The 20,697-nt window shown below is 42.5% G+C and overlaps 1 protein-coding gene across 16 annotated transcripts in view; it reads left to right on the forward strand.

The window, feature by feature from the left end:
- Window positions 1-20,697, forward strand: part of UNC80 (unc-80 homolog, NALCN channel complex subunit) — a 121,358-nt gene that overhangs the window by 54,465 nt on the left and 46,196 nt on the right. For 11 of the 16 annotated variants that reach the window (XR_003526531.1, XM_027636436.1, XM_027636435.1 and 8 more), the window contains 13 exons: window positions 540-705; window positions 4,212-4,415; window positions 5,860-5,960; window positions 7,777-7,974; window positions 10,048-10,155; window positions 10,866-11,004; window positions 14,357-14,538; window positions 14,904-15,035; window positions 15,476-15,662; window positions 16,644-16,775; window positions 17,287-17,430; window positions 18,747-18,847; window positions 20,368-20,454. Coding sequence is in view for 15 of the 16 variants with exons in the window: in XM_027636436.1 (XP_027492237.1) it covers window positions 540-705; window positions 4,212-4,415; window positions 5,860-5,960; window positions 7,777-7,974; window positions 10,048-10,155; window positions 10,866-11,004; window positions 14,357-14,538; window positions 14,904-15,035; window positions 15,476-15,662; window positions 16,644-16,775; window positions 17,287-17,430; window positions 18,747-18,847; window positions 20,368-20,454 (1,881 nt within the window). In the remaining variant the exon portion in view is untranslated. The remainder of the gene's footprint in view (window positions 1-539; window positions 706-4,211; window positions 4,416-5,859; window positions 5,961-7,776; window positions 7,975-10,047; window positions 10,156-10,865; window positions 11,005-14,356; window positions 14,539-14,903; window positions 15,036-15,475; window positions 15,663-16,643; window positions 16,776-17,286; window positions 17,431-18,746; window positions 18,848-20,367; window positions 20,455-20,697) is intronic. The other 5 variants (XM_027636431.1, XM_027636432.1, XM_027636434.1 and 2 more) reach the window with 2 other exon arrangements.

The following is a 20,697-nucleotide window of genomic DNA, read 5'->3' on the forward strand; positions in this document are numbered from 1 at the left end:
GCCTTGTACCTCCCCAGGTAGGGAGTTTTACAATGGGTAGTGTCACGGGCCATGCCACAAGCCTCGGACACCTCCAAAGGCAGCTGCAGCTGTCTGTCGTACCAGCATCAATCATGGTCCATCATGGTCCAACATTTGAGATGTATAGTCCAGGCTGGATACGCAGAGTTCATGTAAAGGGAGGACATTGGCATGATAAAAGGGATTTTCCCGCCTTGCAGGACTTGCCTCTTCTTAGCCTCTTCCCTTCCTCAGGCAGGCATCTGCACCCAGGATAGCTGGACAATGACACCCACTTATCTGATCCTTTAGCAGTATTGGGAGGGGGAGAAAGGGGTGAGCAGCTGCTTTTTTTCAGTTTGCAAAAGCCTTTTGGTGATCTTAGGATGTGTAAATCATTAACCATTTCAGTCTCTGACAGTGTGTGATAGAAATAAATTCTCATTTTGAAGCAGTTCTCTTGAAGCTTCTCTAGTTGCAGTGGAAAGCATGGAGGCTCATATTGCTGGCACGTCTGTGTGGTCTACATTCTGCTACAGGATCTGGAGAGCTGCAGGCTGCGTCTGGACCCTGAGATGGACCGGCATAGGTATGAAAGAAAGATCAGCTTTGCTGGGGTTCTGGATGAAAACGAAGATTCAAAGGATTCCCTGCACAGCAGCAGCCACACCCTCAAATCTGAGGCTGGCTTCGAGGAGAAAAAAGGTTTGTCAGCACAATAAGGCTTCTGTGTTCTCAGGGCTTGTGAAGTGGCGCTTGATTTTATGTTTTCATTTGCATAGACCGTGTTAAAAAGCGGGCAGCCATGGAGTCACGTGGCTTTGAATAATTTCTGAGACGCTTCTGGCCTTCAGGGTCCAATATAACGAATGTGAGAAGCAAAGATGTTAAATTTTATAAAACAGTGCTATGACTGAAACTGATTGAGAGCACTGCAAGATTGCTAAAAAGGATCATTCCTTGTTTGAAACTGTCTCTCATTGGGATGCTGAGACAAGTATCACTATTTGATTCACTTTAAAAATAAAATGTTCTTGTTTGTTTTTTGCTCTGATTACAGTTTTTCATTTTGGGGAAAGCACAGATAGGAGGGAATATCTGTATCTTTCTGTGGAAATCTGTACCAGTTTGGAAGTCATGGCATCTCACAGAATTAGTGGTTGATCACTTGATCTCTTGAATTCTTTGCTACCACATGAAAAATACACACCTGTGTGGCTTTTGATGGCTAGCAGATTGATGTTACCAACATATGTATACTGTACAAGCAAACCTCAAGCTCACTGTGTTTGCTGAGAATAGCAGGTTGTTTCCATTTTTGAGCCATCTCATGCAAAACTCACATAATGTCTGATGGTACAAGTGTTGCAATACAATATACAGTCATCGTGTGTATTTGCAATTAGAGACTAAACTGCCAGACCTGTAAATGATTCTCCCTCTAACAATTTTTCTAGAACTGTTTACATTCTGTCTCATAATAGCCATTTAAAGGTGCAGATGTTTGAATGATAATTTTGATGATAATTTGAAAAGGATAAACATTTGATGATTGTTTGAAAATGGTGGAGTCTGTGGCTGGTTATCCCCTAGGAACTATAATGTCTATTAATGATTCAGAGGAGTTTTTATTGACTTCAGGGGGCTTTGAATAAAGTTTGTGTTGTCTTCAGCTGTGACCCTGCCACAATCACTGGAGAAAATAATAGAAATGCTTCCAAGGCTTGCACAGTATAAAACTTTCTCCAAGATTGTGTATCGGGGGGACAGTTATTTCTGTGGAGACAGCTAGGTACCCACCTAAGAAAGGTGAGCTGGATAAATTGATGCTCATTTTGTGTATCCTTGGCATATTGGCAGCGCAGAGAAGCACATAGCCTTATGGGGTGTCTGATAGGGTAACATGAGTGGGATAAGATGTCTTTACCTATTTAGATGAGGAAAAGCTTGGGTTTGGGGTTGGGTTTGTTTTGAAAATAGTTATGACAATTACTTGAAACCACTTTTAAGCTTTTCAGGGAGCAGTTCCATCCACTGGGATATTACCTGAGTGGGAGAATGCCTTCAAGCATGCAGTCCTGCTGGAAAATGCTGGTGGCCAGTCTCTAACTATCCTATTTTTCTCAGAGACAATGCAGACTTTGCTTTTCCTGCACATGTTACTGTGCTGCAGGCATAATGCAGAATTGAGTTATTTTTGCAAATATAGTATTAACTTTCTTTATTCTGGCCTCTGTTAAACTACATTTTCCTGCAATTTTAGTTGTTTTTTTTTCCATTTTCCCTTTTCCCTAAACTGTCATGTAGTTTTCCTTTACTAAAGCTGCCTCTTTACTGCACTGTAGACATGGGAAAAGTGACTATAGTAGGAAGGCTGAATCCTACTATAGCAAAAATTTAATTCCAATATTTTAGAAGCTAAATAAGTGCAAGATAATGTTATAGTTTAAAATTACAATAATTATATTCTTTTCTTTGGTCACAGCATATTCTTCTGGGGATCCACCTGGGCCAAACGCAATAGATGCAGAGGCACCTTTCATAATCTACACTTTCCTAGATAGGAAAATGTTGTTGTGTGAATGTAACTAAACTTTTCTTGCCTGCAGTGACAGGTTTCTTTATCTCAACCTCTTTGATGAGTACTAATCTGTTTCCTTTCATTTTTTTTTTCCGGAGTGTTAAAAACTTTGCTCTCATTGCTCCCCCCAGGCATGGCTTAGCAGCTATCCAAAAGCTACGAGTTTACTGTGTAGAATCTGCTTCAGGTAGGTTTGAAATACAGATAATACAGCTAGGTAGATAAAGGTTCTCAGAGGATCGTATGTACTCTTTGAGTGCCAAAATGGGATTCTGCAGACTTCACAAAATGGAGTTACAAGTTACAAGCTTAAGTGGTTTGGTATTCAGGAGGCTGATCTGAACGTGATTCAAGCAGTAGTGATTGCTAAGGAACTCAGCATGGTCACTTGGAGGGAGATTCTCTGGTCACTCAACAGTGATTTGCCCACCTGATTCATGAGGACTGAGGAGTAGCTCTTAAAATGTTTCCAGCTGTCTGCGACCAGGACGTTAGCCACTGGTTATGGGAATGGGAATTGGTTTTGGAGGAATTAGGGGCATTCTTGGGAGTAAAAGTGTGTTTGATTTTTCCTGAAGCCAAAATACAATTCTATTTAAATATTTTGCTTACCCATGATATCCAAAAAGCTGTATCTCATTCATTCCCAACCACACACAAAAAGGTAATTGATCACATGTGGCCTTGTCTGATTAGATCTGCAGTAAAATGACTGAGTGTTGCAACATTTGGACTGACATATTGCTATATACTGCCTTTGAACTAAGAGGAGAATGAAAGTGCAAACGGTTGGTGCTTTGAACATTGAACCATTTCATGTCTGTGCTCATCAAAAATGCAGAGTGTCAATGGATGTTGTTAATGCCTGAAAGTTGCTGATTTGTCTGAAGGAGAGGATCTACGTGCTCCCATTTCCTCTAAAGCATTCTAATGATGAAGAGTAACATGCAGACATGGACTTATGCAAATCTTACTTCAAAGAAGTCTTCCATTCTGACCTCATGAAGCACACTACCCTTCTGCAGTCACACACGCTGTATGAATAAATAATTGATCCTACTGCAGAGCTCAGTGATGTTTACAGAACCTAGGCCCATGATAAAGTAGGTTTGTCCATGGTGCCTTGTTCATGCTTGGGATTCAGCCATCTATCCCTAGCAAGAGGTGATCCTGCACTAATGTGAACCCCAAGGGCTGGCAAAGAAAACTGGAGTTCACATCCACTGGGTAGATCCTGTTTCCTGGCAGGAATTGATTCAGATTTGTGTGAATTGTGGGTTTTCCTTGTCCACATTTAGGGTTTCTGTTAGAGCAGATGACTCTACTTGCTGGTGGTTGAACGAGGGCTAATTCCAAATACAGACAAGGCCAAAGGTGATGTACCAGATGTCCAGGAAATGAGATGTTGAACACATTTCTGTAAAGCATCTTTACTGCCTGATTGACAGAGCTGCATTGGCGGTGGCTTTGGAGGAAACCTCTGGCCCCACATTCCCTGGTAGAAGAAAAGATGCTGCAATAACAGGCTGGCAGCAAAGGGTTGGGAGGGAGGGGAGGGCCAGGATCTATTTCTTTTTTAAATGGGGAAAAATTAAGGGGAAAAAAGTCCTCTTTTATTCTTTTAATACAGTTCCCAGCAGGAAGATCAGGATAGGAGGCTCCCGCTTGCTCCAGATTAAAGGAACCCGCAGTTTCCGGGTGAAGAAGGGGGGTTCCCTTTCCAGCATTCGCCGGGCCGGCAGCCTAAAGAGCACCAAGTTATCACGGCAGGACTCAGAGTCTGAGAATGAGGAGCTGCAGCTGTCCCACAGCAGGGACACTGTCACTGATATAGGTAACTTAGACGAGTGGGTGGAAAGGGAGGGGACAATAGGCAGGACCTAAACTCTTGATGTGATTGCAGCAGAGCTAGAAATGGCAAGAGACCCCCACCCCAGCAGGCTCAGAAAAATTTAGAGTCCTCTTCAGAGAACTTCCTGGACTAGGGCCTGGGAGGAACATGTCTCAAATCCTGGGTGCAGCATCAGCTCCATGCACAGTTTGTCAATTCAGCGCTCCGTGTTAGAGCATGAACTCTTGGAATGCTGGTGCTTGCCAGCCAAACACTTGCTGTCTTTAGGGAAGCATGTGCCTGTGTATATATGCACAGACACATACTCCTAAATGATATGATATAATGATTACATGAACAACAGATTGGCTAAATATATATATATAGGTGTATATATATATATATGGACATGCACTTCATATTTTATATCAGATACGATGCCATAGGCATGTCATATGACATGTAAAATATATCTTCCTATATGTAGAACATAACACCTACATACTACATGCTGTATTTCTACATATTGGCATATATATCTATTTTTACAGTTTACAGCTGCTTTCCTCAGTCTTAAAAAGATAAATATCCATACATGTATCTTATGGAAACCAAATGTGCATCCTACTGTGAGAAATCTCCATCACAGTTGAACTAAAGGGGTTTCCTCTGCTAGGAGTGTTAACCAAAAACTGTGGATACATTTGGAGCTGAAATAACCTCCCAAACTTAATGGTCATTTTTATGTTACCCGGAAGATGCTTCAGTAGGTGAACATGGAGAGTGAGACTGCCTGTTCTCTAGACTTTGGCAAGTCACAGTTCACTTAAAGAGGAGAAAGAAAGGATAAACCAGAATTCATCTCCAACCAACACTTAACAGCATTAATGTCAGTTTTATAGGAGGTCCATAGGGTATGAAATGGCTAGAGGAAACACAGGGATCAGTGAAGTTCCCAGAGAAATCTCTCCCTTGTCTGAGTTCTTCAGAACTAGTGTGCTATAATCAGGATTTTTTTCCCCTTTCATCCCCATGACATTAGCAGTTCCCATGGGCAATTAGCAGGGACTTTGCCCACCGGCATTTCCAGTTGGATGCCACTTCTGGTTGGATTTTTGTTGGCATTTTTAACCACAGAGCCCAGTCAATGCAGATCACTAAACCAACCATTTGCAGCATCTGAATGGTGCAAAGAATTTGTTTCTGATGGTTTTTGATTATTCTTTCTCCTTCAATTAAAAAAAAAAAGTGGGGAGGGAGCAATGTTTGCTACTGACAGGATGGTGTGTGAGCCAAGTCCAAATGGTTCTTGTAAGTGTCAAGCCAGCATGATACAAGGATTGGTCTGGTCCCACAAGGCTGGCCTGGCTTACAAGTGCTGCCGCTACTCTTAAAGCACATAGGGAGCACTAAAAACAACCACCTTTTGGGTATTTTTCTTTTGAAGAAGGGAGCCCTTGGAGCGCAAGCGAGCCCAGCATTGAACCCGAGGTGCTGAGCAACACAGGCATGGAGGAGAACTATCATCGGAATATGTCGTGGCTGCATGTAAGTACAAGTCACTGGTAGTGTTCTCAAGGATGGCATTTTCAGTAGGAAAACCTTTGTGCTGGCTGGCTGTAACCAGATCACAAGTCTGTGCTTTCTCCATACAGCATCAAGGATCTAAAGTGTAAGTAAGGTGCGACTTTTGGAAATCTTCTGTTTGCCATTTCTAAAATGGACTAAACCCAGAAAGTTTTTATCTTGCTCCCTCTGTCTATTTAATATATTTAATTTTTAAGGGGAAATGAACTTTCTCTCTAGGTGTCCAGGGACAGCCATGCTCCCTCAGCTGAAAAATCCGTTAGCTCAGTATCTTATCTTCAGCATGGCTAGTAGTGGGTAGTTCAGGAAGAGCAGCAGAATGGACTACAGTGTGAGCTGGGCTCCCGGTTTCTGGGAAGTGGCATTTTAGAGGCTACTTGTCTAACCCAACAGGGCCTTGCGTAGTTCCAACTCTATCCAACAGACAGGGAATACAACAGTACAGATGTGGTTTGGTCATGCAGGGTCTAAGACATCCGTTTTGGCAGTCTCTGTATCCACAATTTAGACTTGCCAAAAGTCAGTTGTGCAAGTCTACACCGTTCAATCTGCTTGTATCCAAGGACTGCACACATCTACCTCTGTTGCCTCATGACACACTGTGATGGAGTAGTACAGTCAGTGTGTCCTTGTGCACATGCTTTTGATTGACTCACTGTGCACAGATTAATTGTCTTTGGATTGACTAGCTGTGCACAGACTGACTGTGTCCTGCACAGGTGTGTGACTTTGGAGTTACCTTTGGGAAAGACAGCTGCCGATACTGAGCTGATATCCCACTCTTTCTCCCAAGTATTTCATACAGTCTGCTCTCAGCTGCCCCATTCCTATGGGGTGTGGGCAAGAACAGGCTTTGATGTCAGAAGCAGTTCTTGACAGTTTTCTTTTTTTGGAAGATGGCGACTGGGCAGGAAACCTGAATGCCTGGAGCGTGGTGTCCTCACTCTGTGTCAGCCACTCAGGCTGGCTAGAAGCTATGCAATGCAGATTAGACTTACACTATATGCACATTGATACAAATGTTGAGTTATTCCTGACTGGCCCCAAAATAATATGAGGCCAGAACAGGCAAGCAAACACAAGAATCCAACATATGTAGCACAGATTTGTTTTAAATTTAGCTCCTGACTTTTTAGAAACTTAAATATTTTAGGGTTGAGAATGATGTGGCAGCCTTACTTGAGAGAACCAGCAGACTACAGCTGCACAGACCACAAGTGGATGGAAAAGGTGGGATAGATTCTTTGTGGCAGTTCTGGGTATTTCTGAACAAGGTTGTGGGATCCATAAAGGCCAGTTAAGACCTACAGTGTGAATGGCTTGGGGATGCCTGTGTGTTTTCCTCAGAGTGCTGCTAAGAGGCTGGGTTTGCGTGTAACATGAAGAGCAGTGTACAGAGAGCTGCTGTTCCTCTGTGACAATTAACTAGTTGACAGTTTCCAATCCAAGCTCTCATCTCAGAGTGGTGATACAACAGCTTTTCTGCAAACTGAGAGAGTACTATTTTCCTCAGCATTTATCTTGCCCCCAGCCAAACATACACATCTGCAGCTGCTCTGTTAACTTTGTTAACACTAATGTTTCTTTAGCCATGCCTAGCTAGTTTGCCAACCCCATGTAAGCATGGAGCTCTGCATAAACACACATAACTTTTTAAACAACTGTGTTGAGCTTCATGCTTCCCCAGCTAGGCTGTGGAAAAGTTAGCTTGACTATCCCCATGCCTGCCTGTGTAGCTCCGTTTTCTGTAGGTAAATTATGCTCTTTTAATTTCCAGGTTATGATCCTTTTATGCAACCAGCAAAGTTTCATATGTACCCACATTGACTACTGTCACCCACACTGCTACCTCCATCACAGCCGCTCCTGTGCTCGCCTCGTCCGGGCCATCAAACTCCTGTATGGAGACACAGTGGACTCTCTGCGAGAAAACACCACGCTGAACAATGTGGCAAGAGGCAAAAAACAAAAGGAAGTGAGTAAATGGAAAAAGCAGAATGTTTTGGGGTTTGTCTGGGCAGGTCATAATTACCTTCAAAGGCTGCCTGATGTATTCATACAGTTCTTTCATGAAAAAATTAACACAGCCCTTCCTAAACATGACTTTGCTGTAAAAAAACCCCAGCTATTAAGTCATTTAACATTATGGAAGGAATGTAATCTGTATTGATTGGAGAGAATCTTAGTTGTTGATGAGGTAGTTTAAAAGCTTTAAAACCTGACTTTAATTTTAATGGTCTTTTATGGCCTCTACTTATCACCCTGTGGAGTCCAGTCTCTTTTTTTTTTTCGTCTGTTAGTAAGAATCACTCTTGAAATTCTTGTTAACATCTCGTGTAATCTTTTTCTTTTAGATCTGAGCTCTCAGGGCTGTTCCAAGAATTGTATACATTGGTCTTTAATGTTACAGTCTCTTTAGTGATGGACTTTTAATGACCAGTTCAGCAGGAACCATTATGCCTTTTTAGTCATATAAGTGGCGCCTCTAACTGCAGGGGAAATACATTTCTGCTTTCAGGAAAGTGCCCACCCAAGCACCAACTTAATCATATGGACAGCTGGACCACAGTAGGCAAACTACAGTCATTCTGAATACTTGCAATGGCAGAGTCATTAGACTACTTTGCAGTAACACTGAAAACAAAAAAGTTAATGAAACTCTCATGAAGGTTTTAGTTGGATGAGGAGGCCATCCCTGGAAGCAACAAATGATGGAGGAGGAGACAAATTCATAATGTTTTCTCATCACCCAGCAGATTGTTTATTTCCTGTCAAAGTAGAAAATTGAAGAGTGTTTGTATGGAAGAAAGCACAGGGCAGGTGAAACAGCAGCTAATGTTTCTGCTTTCCTGAAAACTGAAACCCTCATATATTTCCTCTGGCGTAGAAAAGTAGTGTATCAGTTATTTAAAAAGAGAGGCAGTCATTTCCTCTGCAGAAGGCAGGCTGGGGATAAGCATCTGGCAGTGTTCATGAAAGACAGCAGAAGAACACTGCATGCTGTTTCATCTCCCACTTTGAATTGCAAGATAGTGATACACATTTCAATATCTATCAAATCATCAAAGCCTTTAAGCAAGGAAAAAAAGAGTTTGGGAGACAGTAAGGTTTCCTACCGGCACAGGTCTGTTTGTACAGACCTGACTGCAGGAGACCAATTCATAATTTTTAATTTTTTGATAATCCTCCCTACAAGGAAGACATGGAGGCGCTGGAGCATGTCCAGAGAAGAGCAATGGAGCTGGAGAAGGCTTGGGAGCACAAGTCTGATGAGGAGAGGCTGAGGGAGCTGGGGGGCTCAGCCTGGAGAAGAGGAGGCTCAAGGGAGACCTCATCACTCCCTACAACTCCCTGAAAGGAGGTTGTAGTGAGGTGGAGGTTGGCCTCTTCTCCCAGATGACAAGTGACAGGATGAGAAGAAACGGCCTCAAGTTGCACCAGGGGATGTTTAAGTTGGATATTAGAAAACATTTCTTCTCTGAAAGGGTTGTCAAGCAGTGGAATAGGTTGCCCAGGGAAGTAGTGAAGTTGCCACTCCTGAAAGTATTTAACAGACATGTAGATGTGGCACTGAGGGACATGGTTTAGTGGGGGATTGGCAGTTCTGAGTTAACGGTTGGACTCGATGGTTTAGAGGTCTTTTCCAGCCTCAGTGATTCTATGAGAGGAATCATTGTTGTGCTCACTAAACACTTCCATTGGTAATTTCTTGCAGGGGAAATTTAGACTTTTTGCCTCTAACCTGCTTAACTAAAATACTTGTGTGTGCTGCCTGTGAAGATTACACAGACAACATTCACATTCTTCGTTTGACTTACTGGCTTCTGCCTTAACATTTTATTGGGAAAACATTGTTAAAAAGAGAAGAAATTTGGATATGTCGTCTCACTGATACTAGGTCTATTGGCCAGCAAAGAAGAGGGCTTTGTGCTACAGCTCTGGCACCAGATGGCTTTTGGTGTACGGAAATTTCTCTTGTGCCTGATCTCCTTTTCCACATTTTGGGAAATCTAAATGTGAACTCAGTTTTCTTTTTGTTTCCTTCCAGTGCTCAGACAAGTCATGCTTGAGAACTCCTTCTCTAAAAAAGAGGGTGATTGATATCAACTTGGAAGGGAAGAAGGACTCTGGAATGCTAAAATACATCAGGCAGCAGGTACTGACTAGGCCATATGACAGTTATGTAAGGTGATACTTAGGTGTCACGTTAGACTGCAACAATAGGGAAAATATATATGGATCTCCAAGCCCATGAGAAGATCTGTTCCTGAATATCAGTCAGTTCAGCCCTACATGTTTTCCCCATCTGAGAAATGGTAAATTTAAACCTCTTAAGGTAACACGGTCAAAGAATCCTTTAAACATTTAGCTTCATTAAATCACAGTCTGCATCTCTGTTTTTCCATAGGGACATATGCATCAAAGCTGGGGATACAAAAAATAAAGGAGGAAATATTTTTAAAAATGTAGAAAATCCGCAATTTTGTTTAAATACAACCTGTCCATTTACAGCAATAGTTTCCTTTGGTGTTACTTGTTCAATGTCCCTGAAGAAGCAAGAGGTTTTTCATGGATCTGTATCGCTGTTTGTACACTACCTTGGGAAAGTTTGGCTTTCCTTTTCTTCTCTTTGAGTTTTGGTGATGTGAGGGACAAGCAAAAGGCTCTAGGAACTGGGTTGCAAACACTGCTCTTTCAATGTAGCCAGAAGCAATGTTCTTTTCTGGAGCATTATCTGAAATGGCTGAACCTAGAGGTAATTGGTGGGTAATCTGCAGAGCAAAACTGGGTAAAATTACTGCATGTGTTGTTCCCTGTGGATAGTTTGCACAGTTCAGCCCTAAGGCTTGGCTCGGTTTGTTGCAGGTAATGAGCCTCTCCCCTGCACCTTTGTCACTGCTAATCAAGGCAGCTCCTATCCTCTCAGAAGAGATGTATGGGGACATTCAGCCAGCAGCATGGGAGCTCCTGCTCAGTGTGGATGAGCACATGGCTGGAGCAGCAGGTAAGAGAACAAAACCATTTAGGATGGTTGCCCTGGCTGCACAGCTTGCAGCAGATCACAGGACCTTGCAAGGCAGCTTTGCAGTGGAGGAGTCTGAATGCCACCAGGGTTTCTTGAGGGCTGTTTGGTTTTCATAAGCCTTCATGTGGTTTTGTGGTCTGGACAAAAGAGGTGGCCAGAAGGACCAGGAGGGCAATCTCTCTCAGCACCTGGTTGTGGTGGATCTTTGGAAAGCATCAAAATCAGCATCTATGTTCAGCTGGGTTTCTAGGCAGAGGAAACAGTCTGTCCAGAGTTTACTAAAGTATTCTGTATGTTCCCTGATGGAAATTATTAGTAGAGACAGGTAACTTTGGTCACTTGGGCCCAGATGGGCTGGATTTTGCTAAGTTCTGTGTGATAGCATGTGCTAAGTCAATGCTTGGTGGAATGCTTTATTTTGGTTGAATGTTACCCTTTAAACTTTTGTCAAGTACTCTTATTTCCTAAAGTTTACCACCAGAAGTACCCTCTGAGAAAATGTGTGAAGCTTTTCTCCTATGTGCTCTCTCTTAAGGAGTTAAAAGAACTGAGGGCTCATCTAAAAAAATCGGCAGGCGAGTTTTTGGAGCCTTGTATATTTTTAAAGTAAAACTCCTTTGGTGAGCTTGTAGCTCTAGACTTGGGGTCTTGCGCCAGGGATGAAATTTATGACTATAAAGTGTGAGATTATGTTGTTGCAAAATAGTAATGAGAATTTTTCTCTCGTGAGCTTGGATCTTCTCCCATGGAAATGAACTAGTTTCAGAGTATATCCCTTGACCAGAAGATAACTGACCTAACGATCAGCTGTGGAACAATAAACACAAGTCAGATTGTGTCAGAAGAGGTATTTCATTAGAGATTCAAAGTATTAAGCAGAAGAGGTATTTCATTAGAGATTCAAAGTATTAAGGCTGTTGTAAAGCAAAATGTACAGTTACCTAGAACACAGCTCTTCCATGCATGATTCTAGTCACTGAAGAAAGACATTTACATGGGGCAGGTGCAATGAAAGGCTGCTAGGACAGCAGGAGGAATGAAGAGTCTGTATGGTGAGGATACTTATTTAATTGATACTGTTTCTCTCCATAACTACAGCAGACCAGACAGGGAGAAAGAAGTATTTAAGCCATGGTAGCATAAAGATGAGAATTAACTTTTTATGACCTCTTCCACCTTGAAAACAGAAAATTTCTCACCACCAGAAAGAGAGCAAATGCCCTTCAGTTTAGGAGTTTGTGAAGGGGATGAGATGATGTGATTCAGGAGGTCTTCTCTAGTCTTATTGTCCTGTCCAAACACTCATAATCAGTGTATGCTAATGGCAGATGTTCAGAAATAATGAGTTGCAGTCTTAGAAACTGTGAACATCCCTCACACACAATGCACAGTTTATTTAAAGCATAAATTAAAGTAATCAAATTTCTTTGTATGCTGATTTCCCACAACTTTCAAATTCTGCCTTTCTCCTCCCCCAGTATGCAAGGAAATGGCTTAAAGATTGCCTCCTTCCACAGATTTGTGCACTTAGGGGGACCATCCCAAGTGTTCTTACACTGAAGATTAAATTACAGGCATTTTTATCAAAAGCTGCTAACAATGCAAGAGTTTTGAAGTGCTCCTCAGACATCACTCCCCTTTTCATCACATTTCAATCCAGTTTACAGTCCCTCATTTTCCACAGCTGACAATGAATTCTGCGCTGAAGTCCATTTTTTGACTGCACATCTCATGTTCTCCAGGCTTCTCTCATTTTCCATCTGTTCCACCAGTGCACTTTTTCAGCCCACAGTTCTCCCCTGTGCTTTCCTCTTTGCCTTTCCCAGGTCAAATGTGCAGACAGGAAGAAAAAGGAGCAAAATGAAGAGGTCCTTTTCGACATTAATGATTCTATGATTCAAATAAAAAAATTGCATGGCTTACAGGGAATGGGATGAAACTTTGCTGCTCTTCCAAAACAGCCTCTGACATACATCTTACTCTTTCTCCTGTTCCTGAATGGAGGATTAAAATCAATTTGAGGCTCTGTAGTAGCTTTTTTCAGTAGTGAGTTATTTCAGCCCAAGTATAAATTGCATTCATCAAGGTCAAACCCTGAAAGCCCCCAAATGTTAGTATCTAGCAGCTAGATAAAAAGAACTCCCGTGTTAATGTACCACAGCACCATCTGCTGACCTCTCCCAAGGCTCTGTTTCTTGGTTGCTTCAGCATCAACTCACACTTTTACATCAGTCCTGCTAAGACTTGACATAGTTACAATTGAAAAGACCAGAGAGCAGAAAGTTCTCTGAGCCGGTGAAACTGGAAAGCCACCACCAATTTACAGCAGCACTGGGAGCCTTTGTGATGCAAGGCAGGACCTGTGCAGTCAGAGAGCAGCCTTGTTTTCCTGCAGTGTTCGGATTGCCTCCTGTCAGCACAGCTCTCATCTGTAGCACCTTCTGAATAAGTGTTGAGGCAAACGCGATGGCAAACGTCCTCTTTCTACTGTGGAGGAACAGCCACCAAATCTCAAGAAATTGTCTGCAGTGCTCTGTGGTGAGCTACTGGTCAAAGAAGCCATGGATTCTCTGACACACTGAACTCCCACTGCAACACTGTTCCCCTGTTTTTGTCTCCTGTGGTGCCCCTCAGTGCCATCTGCATTAATTGGCCTCTATCAGTCTGGAATTTGGAATTTAATGTCTGTTTATATTCAAATATAATCCATTGAAACAACTATGGGCCAGCTCAACTTCTATTGTGCTGTTTTCTGTTGTGAGCTGGTCCTTGGTCTTGCAATTCATGATAACTGTTTTCTCCTGGGGGCAGATTGTGATCATTACACAGAGCCCATTTAACCAAGAACCTTTATTTTGGTTTTATCCATGAACATAGCCAGATGACCTCTGCTGGGGCACTGGCTCCTGCTCCAAGGGGAAGGCAGAACTTCTGTTAAACCTAAATCAATCAATACAGAAATCACTTGGAATCTCTGAAAGCCAAACTCAATTAGTAAGTAACTCCTGTTACTTCAAGAGATGCTTATTTCAAACTGGTCATGACTGATTTTTTTAGTGAGAAGATCAAAGGGATATTTTCTTTTAAAAACAGGTTTTCCAGAAGAATTTACAAGCTTCAGATGTCATGCTTTGTGGTTCCAAAAGGTAGACTCACACGTGCTTGGTTTCATGAAGCAGCACAGTTTTCTCTAGGCCTGCTAGACTGGTGATGTCCTTTCTGGAGCAAAGACTGGGTTTCTCTTGGTGGGGGTTTGCAGAGCTGCGATTTCTCCTTGCCAAATAAACATGTTATTAAGAAAACCAGATGACCAGATATTCTGTCCCTGCAGCTGCCATGTTCCTGCTGTGTGCTGTGAAAGTGCCAGAGGCTGTTTCTGACATGCTGATGTCCGAATTTCATCACCCAGAAACAGTGCAAAGACTGAATGCCATTCTCAAATTTCATACGCTCTGGAGGTTTAGATATCAAGTGTGGCCAAGGATGGAAGAGGGAGCACAGCAGATCTTTAAGGTAGATAAGACACATGAAGCACAATGGTGACATTTACAGCTTGCCTTGTGGGATAGATATGTAATGACAAACTGCTATGAAATTGCCCGAAACTGTTTAGAGAAAAAAAATGTTAGTCACACTAGTGGGGGAGGTGATGTGTAGAACTCCTGTATAAAATGAGAAAAGTATAATGTGGACTCAAGTGAGGAGAAATATCGGAGGAAGAAATGTATGTCATACGTGGTGTTATGATCCAGTGAGATATGGAGGTGGGAAAAATTTGCAGAGTTAATTAATGTCTTGGATACTTGTGCTCATGTTTAATTAACAGTACTGACAGTAATAGTCTGCTTTAACAAAATGTCTTTCTTGTTTTTATTTAGATCCCTCCTCCAAGTATAAACTTCACTCTGCCTTCTCCTGTGCTGGGTATGCCATCTGTGCCAATGTTTGATCCTCCCTGGGTCCCTCAGTGCAGTGGGAGTGTGCAAGATCCTATAAATGAAGATCAGTCGGTAAGCAGACATCATGAAATAAGCCCTGGTTTTTCTCTGTAGCAATATTGGGGAAGTGAAGCCCGAAGATGTGCACTAAACTCTGAGAATGTCTTTCCCATATGAAAAAAAAATCTTGTATAGTCTGTGTAGGATACACAGAATTTTCTACGTGGTCATAAGTCTTTTCTGCTGAGGTACTGTACTGTACCTCTTATCCCTGTGAGAGACAGTAACTCATATCTTAGGAGCACACAGCTGTTGGTTCAACAGAACTCTGACAGACCATTGTAGACATATCTTCAGGAAGAGTCTCCTGCTGAATCTGCTCAGCTGGCACTGGTCAGATTTGTATTTAGAAACTGAATTGCTAAAAGTCAGAGGTCTCTGTCAGAAAATCAGGGTGTGTGCATCTTAACTAACAGCTTCAGGCTGTGTTTCTTCTCTTTTCTTCCCAACAGAAGTCATTTTCAGCTCGAGCTGTGTCACGTTCCCATCAGCGAGCGGAGCATATCCTGAAGAACCTGCAGCAGGAGGAAGAGAAGAAACGCCTGGGCCGGGAAGCCAGTCTCATCACTGCCATCCCCATCACTCAGGAGGCCTGCTACGAGCCGTCCTGCACACCCAGCTCGGAGCAGGAAGAAGAAGGTGTGCTCTGGGGCCAGGAACTGGCTTCCAGGAACCTGAGAGCACTTCTCACCAACACAGCACTGCTTAGGGGGTGGTGTCCAGAAACATTGATTGTTAATATTGGAAAGATCACAACTGCATCCGCATGTTGGAAGAGTCCAAATCATTGAGAAAAAGTGTATTTAAAAATCAGTGCAATAAAAACAGAGAACCTCGGACGTATTGAGTGCTCACTGGGTGATGAAGCCACTTACCCCATCTCCTCTCACCTTTGGTGGAACTTGCCACAATTTAGCATTTCAAAGCTCCCAGTATCTTGTGGGATTTAACAGAATGAGAATATGCAACACTAGAAATGAAATATGTCCTTCCTAACTTTAACTCTTAAATAATTAAAGGATGAGAGGAATCGCCCTTTGGCAGTACCTTAGGATATGCTGAATTGCCCCTGGAGTTTTCTGTCTTTATGGTGACTAGCGGGGAAGCCCAGGGGACAGGAACAGCCTCAGTACCAAACTTTCAGATAGCCAAAGTTACATGGCATGAGTCATGAAAAGCTTAGTCTTTGGGTGAGAATTTTCATTGGCCCAGTCTAACAGAGCACACAGACTTCATTAAAGGCATTCCAATGTATGTGCCATTAAGTGAGTTCAGGGATGTTCAGATCTAAGCATACATAAGAAATCGGTAAGTAGAAATCCCTGTTCTTAGAAAAAATTATGATGGTTAACAGGGAGTGGATGAAAAGAAGTATAAAGCTGATTCAGTTACAGTGTGATGCACCAAAACACTGAACACTCTCACAGAACAATGTTCTGCTGGTTTCCAAAGCATGAACAAATTATCTGACTGATCTTTATAGATTTTAAGTTGTGCCTCTTGAGTGTTACCTGACTTGAATTCTCAATGATATGATTTGGTTGTAAGTGCTGTTCTTCAGAAAGTTTCCTAAAGTCCGTCAGTTGGATCTGGACTGACGTTTCCTATTCTCTTTGTCAGTAGAAGAAGTTGCCAACCTGGCCTCCCGCCGTCTCTCTGTGAGTCCTTCCTGCACCTCCAGTACATCCCATAGGAACTATTCCTTCCGCCGTGGCTCTGTCTGGTCAGTGCGGTCTGCAGTCAGTGCAGAAGGTGGGTTGACTTCACTTTGGAGTATTCTCTTCTAGGATTTCATTTCACTGGAAGCCTTTCCTGTTGACCCATAAAGCTGTGGCATTTGCTGTTGCCAAATTTATTCCCAAGTTTGAGCCACTTTATAATAAATTACTGCCCTGCATTACTTTATTCACCCCTGCTGTCACAATGTCTTCCCTTGCCTCTCATGTTCCATTTGGAGAATAGTGCCACAGAGAACCCTTTAGCTGAAAAATGGTAATGAAAAGGGATTTCATTAGAACTGGTTGCCTACAAAAAAAAAAAGAACTGCAAATTGAAAAATTGTATATTTACAATGAAAATTCTTGGTCAAGAAGTGGGCTGGAGGTTCAGTTTCTTCTTGGAGATAGCAGTAAACCTGTCGTGCTTGCACAGTGATCAGACAGCCTGTAATTTTGAACTGTTTGTACAGCCCCTAACATAAATGCTTATATAACCTGCCTGGATAATACCACTAACTCTCCTTCTACTCTTCTAACTGCTGCAGATGAAGAACACACTACTGAACACACTCCAAACCATCATGTGCCCCAACCACCTCAGGCTGTGTTTCCAGCATGCATCTGTGCAGCAGTGCTCCCCATTGTCCACTTGATGGAAGATGGAGAAGTCCGGGAGGATGGAGTAGCTGGTACTGACCTAGATTAACCTTCAAGGGATTCTTGCTCAAGTGTGGCGGAACTCCTTTCAAAACTCTTTGAAAATAGATTTCCAATAGAAGTGTGATTTTGTAAGGTTTTTCCTTTTTTTCCTCCATGATTTGCATTTGGCTTTGAGGATTTTTTGCTCTTTTGGGGCCCCCAGTTCAAGAAAAATACTGAGAAGCTGAAAATGGTTTAGTGAGGGGGATACCAGGATGGTAAGAGGTCTAATATAGGTGTTCTGTGAGGAGTCATTTTAGAAGCTGGGCTTGTTTGGTGTGATGCAAAGGAAACAAAAAGAGGAATACTAACTTAGAGGTTACAACTTGGGAAGTTGAGGTAAGAAATTGGGAAGGAACTCCATAACCAGGAGCACAGTACAGCTTCTGTTGATTCTCCATACTGAGGGGTTATCGAGCCTGGCTAGTCAAAGCCGTGATGACGGTCCTACTCCAAGCAGGGCTTGGACTACAGACCTCCAGAGGTCTATTTCCACCAGCCTTTCTTTGTTCTATGACAGATGGAAAGCCACCTATACACAGCTTGAATATATTGGTTATGATCTGTGATGTATTTGTAAATTAATAGTGCATTTTTCTGTATTTGTTTCTCTCAAATGTTTACAGATGGACTGTTGCCCTTCCTTCCTTTCTCATCACTCATCATGTCAGCTAATTGTGCATTTAACTTTCTGTTAAATTTTCTATTCAGTTTTGGGTGGATGTAGTCAGCCACCTAAATAATGTATGTGCCATTTTGTGATTGGGAACAACATACTGAAAAAAAATAACAAATAATTCTCTGTTGTTGTTAAGCTTCGCAGGATTGCCATTAATTGCACTGCTGGGAATTGATCATCAACACAATTCCCTGATGACTATCTAATACTGCTCATCAGTGCCAGATAAAATCACTTAATAAATCACCATGAAAGTTAAGTTATATGCATGAACACAAGAGTACATGAATTTGTCTTTCAGTTGCTGTATTTTGTCCATCTGGAGTTATGAAACCAAATAGTTATTTCTTTATTATTGCTTGACTACAGGGGCGAAGTGCGTCCTGTCCTATCAGTAGTTAGGGAAGGTTCAAATATTGGACCTGATTTTAGACCTGATTAAATTATTATTATTGAGATGACTGCACTGGTGACCAGGAGTCCTCGTGCATCAAAGAGGCTCCTATGTGTTTCAGTACAAAACATGGCAACTGTGGTAGAAGATTAGGAACATTTGCATCTCAGTGTACCAGTTCAAGGCTTTTCCAAGGGAGATGGTTCTGACCTTGTTTCCTTTCTCTCTCACAGTAAGTGCTGTTGCTCAGCAGGTCCTGTGGAACTGCTTAATTGAAGACCCCTCTACAGTTCTGCGCCATTTCCTTGAGAAGCTCACAATCAGCAATCGACAGGTATGTTCTTCCTCTCCCTAGGGGTGCATGAATTGCTTAGAGCAGGGGAACACAGCTGCAAGCAGAATCAATCTGTTGGCATCACTAGAGGAAGAACATTTGCTATTATAAAGTAGCATGTCATCATTTGGCCTCATTCATTGTCCACTGATGTAAATGGGACACAGCTGATTTATCACCACTAAGAATCTGACTTGCTTTAAGCCAAGCTCTGAACAGCTGCTTAGTGAAGCACAACCCTTTTGTCTAACTAAATATTGATTCCACCCACACCACTCTTTTCAGCTTTCCCTAAAAGATGGGGGTGTCCTTGTCTCACCCTGGCTTATTAGACCACTTCCCAGTGCATGGCTAAGCTTTATGAATAAAAGGCATACTGGTTCTGACTGGATGGAAGGCAGCAAGGCTCTCCATACCACCTTCTCAACTGCACACTTGGTGTATGATGTCAGTAATATCACTGCCCTCATCTTCAAGCCACCAGCTAAGAACTGACTACAGATGAATATTAAACCTGAGAAAGGTCAGGCCTTTTGGTTCTTTGAGTAAGCAGTGGCCTCACCATTCCTGAGAGTTCTCAGCCATAGTCCACAAACCTTTTATTCAAGTTTAGAGGGTCACTTTTGTTTCATAGAATGGTTTGGGTTGGAAGGGACCTTAAAGATCAACTATTTCCAAACCCCCTGCCATGGGCAGGGACACCTACTACACTAGGTTGCTGCAAGCCCCATCCAACCTGGCTTTACACACTTCCAGGGATGGGGTATCTTTGGGCAGAGAGGTTGGTTGTTAAGTACCTTTGAGAAGAAAGCTGTGCACTGTTTAGCCTCAGAGGCCTCTGAGTTATCACAGTCTGCTGTTTTGCTATCTCTTTAAAAGCCTGCCACAACCACCAGTACAGAAGACAGAGAACAAGTGTATTTCCTTGGAAGCTATCACCAGATGTGTCATTGGCATGGGTCTTCCTGTGCATATCCATACCCATAGCTCAAATCTGCTGTGGATGAGGACAAGGGCCATAGAAGATATTTATGTACCATCTATCTACCTGTCCCTAGCTGACAATGAGATTCTGTGCCCTCCACAACCCCTCACCACCATAGGAAGTGGATTAGTCTACATTTAAGACTGGCAGCCTCTAAAAGAAGGGCAGTTTGATTCTGCCCACACCTCCTACCCAGCAGTCACAGCTATTGAGGTGAACTGGATTCCACAGATCATCATCACAGGGAGAGGAGTGCAGAATCAGGATGCTACAGTCAATACAAATTGCAACAGGAGGTACTGGCTTCTCTGAGATAAAAACATAAAGACACTGGCCTAGGTACTGCGCCCTGGGCCTTATTTTGCAATATGTGGGAGCAGTCACAAGCATATAATTCTAATTCATGCCCTGAGAGACAGAGCTGAACAAGGGAGAATGGAAAAATTGGAAGAAACAAACCCAGAAAGGACAAAAGGGAGAAATCTATTCTCCTTTTTTTTGATGGAAAGAAAAAAAAAATTTGCTTTTCTTCCAGGATGAGCTGATGTATATGTTAAGGAAGCTTTTGTTGAACATTGGAGACTTTCCTGCCCAGACATCTCATATCCTCTTTAACTACTTGGTGAGTAGCTTGTGGGTCCCCTGTGCAGCCCAGAATCTCTCCTCTGCCTGCATGTGTGCTAAAAAGTTAATGTCACAATCTGCAAGGAAATAAATGCACTGAAGTTTTCCTCTATAGCTCATATCTGCTTCTGGCTGTGGGTGCAAGTCACCAGGCTTACACCAGCCTTTCAGTCCTTATGGGGAGAGGAAAAAGAATCTGTAATGTGTGATTAAACTCCTAATGTGTGATTAAACCTCTAAG

The sequence above is a fragment of the Corapipo altera genome, unplaced genomic scaffold (genome assembly GCF_003945725.1).
Source record: "Corapipo altera isolate COAL_440 unplaced genomic scaffold, ASM394572v1 45, whole genome shotgun sequence".
In the NCBI taxonomy this organism is placed as follows: domain Eukaryota; kingdom Metazoa; phylum Chordata; class Aves; order Passeriformes; family Pipridae; genus Corapipo; species Corapipo altera.